General features: G+C 43.0%; 2 protein-coding genes across 2 annotated transcripts; both read left to right on the top strand.

Moving 5' to 3' along the window:
* Positions 1–158: 158 nt before the first annotated feature.
* On the top strand, positions 159–1,705 carry MELLADRAFT_85584 (uncharacterized protein; the record flags this gene model as incomplete). Its single annotated transcript, XM_007419261.1, has 10 exons — positions 159–285; positions 365–424; positions 515–577; positions 657–749; positions 818–886; positions 972–1,049; positions 1,128–1,199; positions 1,273–1,344; positions 1,443–1,643; positions 1,686–1,705. The coding sequence occupies 10 exons, from the start codon at positions 159–161 to the stop codon at positions 1,703–1,705; spliced, it is 855 nt and encodes a 284-aa protein (XP_007419323.1).
* A 2,854-nt stretch (positions 1,706–4,559) lies between these two features.
* MELLADRAFT_85585 (uncharacterized protein) lies at positions 4,560–5,053 on the top strand (the record flags this gene model as incomplete). The annotated part of the gene is made up of 2 exons (XM_007419262.1): positions 4,560–4,997; positions 5,039–5,053. The coding sequence occupies 2 exons, from the start codon at positions 4,560–4,562 to the stop codon at positions 5,051–5,053; spliced, it is 453 nt and encodes a 150-aa protein (XP_007419324.1).
* Positions 5,054–7,226: the final 2,173 nt, after the last annotated feature.

The following is a 7,226-nucleotide window of genomic DNA, read 5'->3' on the forward strand; positions in this document are numbered from 1 at the left end:
ACTTCTTTCTCTCTCCACTACATCCCTCAAATCCCGAGTCAAAAATCCAATTGTCTCCAACGGTCTTCCAAGACTTCATTTTCAGTTGTATATTCACTTCCAGCTTATTAAGCTCTATAACCCTTTCGATTTACCTGCGTTTCGCTATATCCAATCAAATGGATGACCAATCTGTAGTCCCGTACTTTCAAGGAGCTTATTCCTATTACCAACCTCAGGCTACATGGCCAGTGAACATGAATACTCAAATCGGAGACCAACTTCAAGTCTTTGATCAGAACATCAGTAAGCAAATAATCCACTGGAACTTGAGATAGCGATGTATCGACTTACCCTTTATGGTTCTAAACTTACCTTTTCTAAGCAGCCAGCTACAACCACTCTTCGCACCATGAAACTGGAATGATGACATATCCTGAACAAAGTAAGCAAACCATTGATTTTAGTTTGACATCTTTATGGATGATGCGCACACTCATCTCCGTTCTATGACTTCAACTTTTCCTATGTCAAGCTTCTAACTTAGTTCTGAACTCATACCCTGTATACCCCGCTTACGACACTGGTCTGGCATATCGTAAGCAAACAATTGAAGCTCTCCGAGAATGATGTATCCATTTACGCTCGATGATCTCAAACTTACCGGTCCTCATCAGCCAACTACGATAGCACTGGCGTCTTCACCAACCCTTATGAAATCGGAGCTCTTGATCCCTACCAATGTAAGAAAATTTTAATGATTAAATGTGGTATGACATTTGTCTGAATGATGTTCTCATTTACACTTTTTCGATCTATATCTACTTGTGGTTAACAGCCAACTCAGTCTTGAGCCCATCCTTTATCCAGACTTCTGGCTATGAAGCTTCGACATTAGCTGGACAACGTAAGTTGATCATTTTTACTTGATCCTCCTTTGATAGATACCGTACTCATCTTCGTTCCGATAATTTAAATTTACCTGTGCTAAGCAACCTGGCCCAGCTCGGGTGAAACTACTCTACCCGTCACTTCCTATGAGGACGGAGCTTTCTTATACCCATACCAATGTAAGCAAATAGCTCATTATAATCTGATATCTCTCTGAATTATGTACTGATATACATTTTGTGGATTTGAACCTATAGCGGCCAACTTATTCTTGGACTCAACTCTCACCCAGAATTCTAACCAAGGAGCATTCACGTTCACTGAACAATGTAAGTAAATCATCGATTTCTCTGAATAGCGTACTGATCTCCGCTGTACAATTTCAAAATCATCTTTCCTCAGTGCCCAACTTGAATAACGCTCTACCCTTCGTGGATCCCTATCATAATCCAGTTCTGATCGCTGCAGAAGGATGTAAGCACTTCGTCATTTATAATTTTATCCTTATCTAACTGATATACTCATTGGAACTTTACAACTTCACAACTATCTGTTTCAAACATTCAACGTAGACTTTGGTCAACCGTCGGTCAACCCTGCTCACAATGGAGGAATGGCTTACCTTGAATCTGCTCCATCCACCCAACCACATGACCCAATGTCTGGGATGGGTCACATCAACTTGACGCCAGGATTGCCAATGGAAGGTTCTTCCCATCCTATTCCTTTTGATAGCGGATTGATCCAAGCTCCTGTTGCTACGAATAAACCAAGTCAGTGAAAAGGTTCAGAATATCTAAGAGAGTTGTGATTAGGAATAGAATTGATTGATTAAAGATTTTCAAATTCTATTGGACAACTTTCTTTTCATCAAAAACGAAAAACCTAACAGGGAAACAACTCCCTCGTTGTCAGTTTGAGGGTTGCAGAAAGACATTTCGTGATGCACATAATTTGAGGATTCATCAGTATAAGCATAAACCAGCAAGTTGTTCGTATTATTTTTCTCACCTCATCTCTCATCTACCATCTCTCTTTCTCATTTTCTTTTAAAAAAAATCAAATCAAAGGTCTGATCGTTGGTTTTTTTTTCATCATATCAAGACTTTTGTCCCAAGGAAGATTGTGGAAAAAAATTCAAATTCCCATGGGATCTGCCCCGACATGATAGAACTGTTCATCAACTTCAAGAAGTTCCTAATAAGAAACAAAGGAAGACCAAGACTGAAAAATCAACGACTAAGAGAGTTCAAAAGAAATCAAAACAAACTTCTTCTTAAAGGATATTTTGGTCGCTTATTACCAATCAAGGACTCTCTGTTCACTTCCAGATCAAACTTTTATTATATAAATCTAGTCTTTTGTTCTTTATATGGTTGCTTAACTGATTGAGTTTGGAAGGAAATTCATTGGACTTGATCAATATCTTTTTTTCGATGCTTTAGTCTTAGAGTTCCAAGGACTTTTTAACTTTTCTGTTTATCTTTCATTGTATTTCAACTCTCAATAAAAATTATAAAAAGGAAAAAAAATCTTTTTGAATTATTCTACATGATCTGTTTTCTTTTCCATACTTCCTTTGTAGCTCAATATATACTTGTAGACTCTTGGTAAAGCGCTATTATCAAAGTTGACTCGATTTTTTACAACGTTTTCTTGGACTCATCAGCTAGATTTTTAAAGCCATCCCATGATCTTATCTGCTTGACTTTACCTAAAGATACACTTCTGAACGCGTGTCCGACTTCTGAACCAAATGATCGTTGGGACAAGTATGATAGATGTGCATCTATCTGACTCTCCTGGTTAAAGCTGTTTACATTTTCAGTCAGCTTTCCCTATACCTTTCCCTATACACCCATATGTTATCATTCATTCATGAGACGTTTCCTGAGATTGGAACTAAACCAAGTCTGTGTAAATCTTTATATATATATATTCACATGAAAAATTTGGAATTCATATTCCAAAAATCACAAATAAAACAAGAAATATCAAAAGTTGAAAGCCGAAAGCCAAAAGCCAAAAGCCAAAAGCCAAAAGCCAAAAGCCAAAAGCCAAAAGCCAAAAGCCAAAAACCCAGACCGAAAACCGAAAACCGAAAACCGAAAACCGAAAACCGAGTACCAAAAACCCAAAACCGAAGACCCAGCACTGAAAACCGAAAATCAGAAACCGTCAAGGATATTTGTAAAAATCTTCTACGCCCTTAGAGCATCTCCTATCGTTCGAGTAAATTTTCTGTAAATTTTCTGTACATACTGACTCGGTACGGTATCACTTGATACAGAACGGTGGAAATCCACTATCGTTGCATTATATCAAACAAAGTACAGTACATACTGTACAGAAACACCTCATTGCCACTATCGTATGTTCGGTAAAAAAAACTGCAAATCTCATGTTCTATCACGCAACAATCCATCCGAGCACAATCAGTTTGCAAAGACAATTGATCTGATGACAATTGATTTCAGAACAATCACTTGAAAACAAGATGATGACTTCATAACAATTGACTTGAAAACAATCGAGCTGAAAACAATCGAGCTGAAATCAAACGAGCTGAAAACAAACGATTGAAAAAAGTCAATCAAAAAACGATCGATTAGAAAAAGATCAATTAGAAAAAGATCAATTAGAGAACAGCCAAGTTATCTATATGACCATTTGAAAACCATTGATCACAGAAAACGGAGAATTTACAAGATGAAATTGGTGTTTGATGGTGATACAGGTGTAGTGGGATAGAGTGGGACTGATTTGAGGATGAGTTGTAGGATCGGCTCGGTAGAAGTCGAGCAGATTTGCAGATACCGACCTCTGCAGAATCGGTAGAGGTCCAGCAAATTTACTGGACCTCTACACCACGGGGGCACTTTGAGTCTGAATTACGTCTCAGAACAGTCTCGCGCCGCGGCCGCCAAAGAGCCGCCTCCAGCGCACCGAGCGCCCGGCCGGTGCTCGACACAGGGCGGTCAGCCAGGTCAGCCCCCCCCCTCAGGATAAGAACTATGCCGGCCAAAGGCAGGCATGATTCCGTCATAAGCTCGCCGGCGGTCGTCTTCGGCACGCCTAATCGCATGGCCAGTCCACAGGCGAGCACACGGCAATCAGTCGCCCACGTGATCACTCCATCTGTGCGATCGGAGATGTGGCACATGTGGCAATGCTGAGCCTCGCACGCCATGCACGTTGGTGGTAACATTGCACCACACCGCAAGAATCACTCCGATTCCAACCGTCAACTGCTACGTGAGGCCAGCAGAGCTCATCACATTTTCACTCAAGAGCACACAATAATAACTCTCGTCAACAGTTTCATCAAGTAAGCCCGAGTAGTGGCTCGTTATTCCCCTCTCGATCCTTTTTTCTCTTGCGTGATTATTGTTTATGTACGTGGACCTTTTCATAGGTCGATCCGTTTTCAAACTCTTTGAACGCTCATTTCTGTTTGTTCACAAAATCCCAAATCCGAACGGCACACACACAGCACCCGGCGTAATCACCTGTTCCCAACATGGCACAAGGAACCAATGCACCTAACCAATGTACGAGTGCAAGGATTCCCCCATGTTTCAGCAATTTAGCATTGATACTAATTAGCTTTGGCCTCACCTGCAGACCTCGAATTGATCTCGACAGACCCGTCCTGTCCGCAGTGGCGATGTATGGTCTGCACCCGACTGATGGGCAACTACGGCCCCCATTTGGCGTCAAGGCCTCACCTGGACGCAGTTGCCCGTTACGAGGCTCGTCAGGCGGCAGAACAACAGATGATTGGCCTGGATGAAGTCCCTGACGAACCCTTGGTCATCACCACACCGACCCCCCAAGAGGACATATTTGATAACAATGGCCGTTCATCCGACCCACCGGACGAACGCCCGCCGTCTCCTCTGTCGTACCTCCGTCTCCTCGAAGTTGCGGAGGCGAATCTACCTAGCGACTCAGAAACCTCCGACCTGGAGATTGATGTACAGAAGCTCCTCGAAGCGGTTAAAGCCATGGATGACGATGATTGGGGGCCTGCCAACGACGAAATGGATGATGCCCTGCTTGAGGAGGACCTGCGCGGTGTGAAGCAGCAAGAGGTGGCGGAGTGGTACCCATTTAAAAAGAAAGAGGTACGCACATGGATAATTGAGACTGTCTTGTGCCCCACAAGCACCCCGCTGATTAATTCCTCTTGGGCCTCAGCACATAGTCGCACTATTGATCATCGGATCCACCAGATCGATCCTATCCCGCTCCCAGTACCATCGAATCCGGGCTATTTTGCAAATATGTGATGTTAACTTACCTGAATGGGGAGCATTACGCGCGCTAAGTAAGCGTCTTAAAAAGAACCTAGGCCTAAACGTCTCCGAACGGACAAGTCCACACGGAACTCCCCTGTTTGGGTTGAAAGTTCAGACCATCATAACAAATGTAGGTATTTGTTATGATTATGACCCTCTCAGTTGACAATTACTATGCATTATGTCTGACCCTACATTAATATTTTAATTCTATAACAGGAGCTTGCAAACCCTCTGGTCAGCCCCTATCTGGTCTGCCTCCCCGAACTGCCAACCAACGAAGCAATCAACCGTTTGTCTCAGTCGCAGAAATGGCGCGAAGGGTTTAGCAAGGATTTACGTGTTCAATCGGTGGTGTCCCGTGGTAAACATTGGTTTATATATGAACCAATCCAGCTATTTTCTCAACAAATTGTTGTACCAGCCTTCTTTTTCCAAAGCAATGGGAGAACCTTTGCTAAATGTCTCCCAGCATGTGTTCAAAAAGATCCACACAACCCTTTGGCAATGAAAACATCCATTCCTGCGGAACGAGATTTTGACTCCGATGATTTTCAAACCTTTGACGTCAAAGAGTTTTGGAAAGTGGCTGCCGAGATTACATTGCCTGACGGAACCAGTTTCTCTGAATCGTGTGGAGCATCTATATATCGTGGGTCTCTTCTTTGGCTGATAATGTTGCCTGTTGCCAACACGAGCTGATGAAATACATTGAACTTAGAGGAATCCCCAGACGGCCTTTGTCAACTACCTATCATCAATAATTGGCGCACACGTGCAAATGGACGCATCATCAAGCACATACCCATTGCTTTGTATTCCGATGATACCGCGGGTAATGTGTCGAAAAAGTGGAACAAGCACATGAGTGTTTTTTTCACACTTGCGGGGTTACCTCCATCGATGACAAACCAGGAGTATAATATACATTTCCTGGCCACGTCAAATTGCGCTTCAGCACTGGAATTGCTTGATGAGGTTGTTGATGATATCAAGTGGGTCCCTTTCATTTATAAATTATCTACAGTGCCTGAAGCTGACGGTTATGGTCCTACAGCCACCACAGTGCCCATGGTTTTGTTGCGTACGACCACGTCACCGGCACCGATATTCTGGCCATGGTGGTTGTCCTATTCCACCTGGGCGACGGCCCCATGCATGCGGAGATCAGTAATACAACAAATCCAGCCAATACGCTCACACCTTGCCGGATCTGTGAGCTGCAAGTCCCCCAGATGAGTGACAAAAAAACCAAACAGTATGTTTCAGACTTCATTGGAGTTGATTTAGATGGTGAACAGGTAACTGGGAAAAAATTTTAAAGTTTTAAAATTTTCGAAAATTTTGTCATTGATTGCTTGATCTTTATCTCAGTTCTCTTTACCACAACGTAACTGGGATGTCACACGAGCCCGAGCTGTGAAGATTTGGCGAATGGCGCAAGAGCCACATAGTAAAACGGCCGTCGAAACTGAGGCACGAAAGCATGGTTTCCGTGATTCTGTGTTGGATTATTTCATCAAGAAGGTCAACCTTGCGCATGATTCAGCTGAACCCAACGAGGTTGAGCGCGTATGCAAAGATCTGGACAGTCAACTAGGTTCTCGTCTCTTTAACTCCATGTTGAGGCTGCGAGGTACAATGAACATTACAACGTAACAAACATCAATGCGTAGCTGACCTTAACTTTTGATTGCCAGGCTTCAATGGCCATCAGGATACCCCTGTCGAAATCCTCCACGTAGTTCTTCTTGGCATTGTGAAATATATGTTCAGAGATATAATGAAATCCTTTGGCCTCCTGAAGCCCGGCAGTCGACACTACCGGGAATTATCAGCTCGGTGGAGAAGCTTCAACACCAAAGGTTTGAACATCGCACCAATCCAGCCCAACCTTCTAATTCAATTTTATCAGAGCCTGGTCGGCAAAGACTTCCAGACTGTGCTCCAAACTGTCCCTTTTGTCCTCTTCGATTACATTCCAGTCAACAAACGACAGCTCTGGATATCTCTATGTCTTCTCTCGTCTTACTTATTCCAGCACGAAATTAGACA

Source organism: Melampsora larici-populina (assembly GCF_000204055.1).
Source record: "Melampsora larici-populina 98AG31 unplaced genomic scaffold MELLAscaffold_151, whole genome shotgun sequence".
Lineage (NCBI taxonomy): Eukaryota > Fungi > Basidiomycota > Pucciniomycetes > Pucciniales > Melampsoraceae > Melampsora > Melampsora laricis-populina.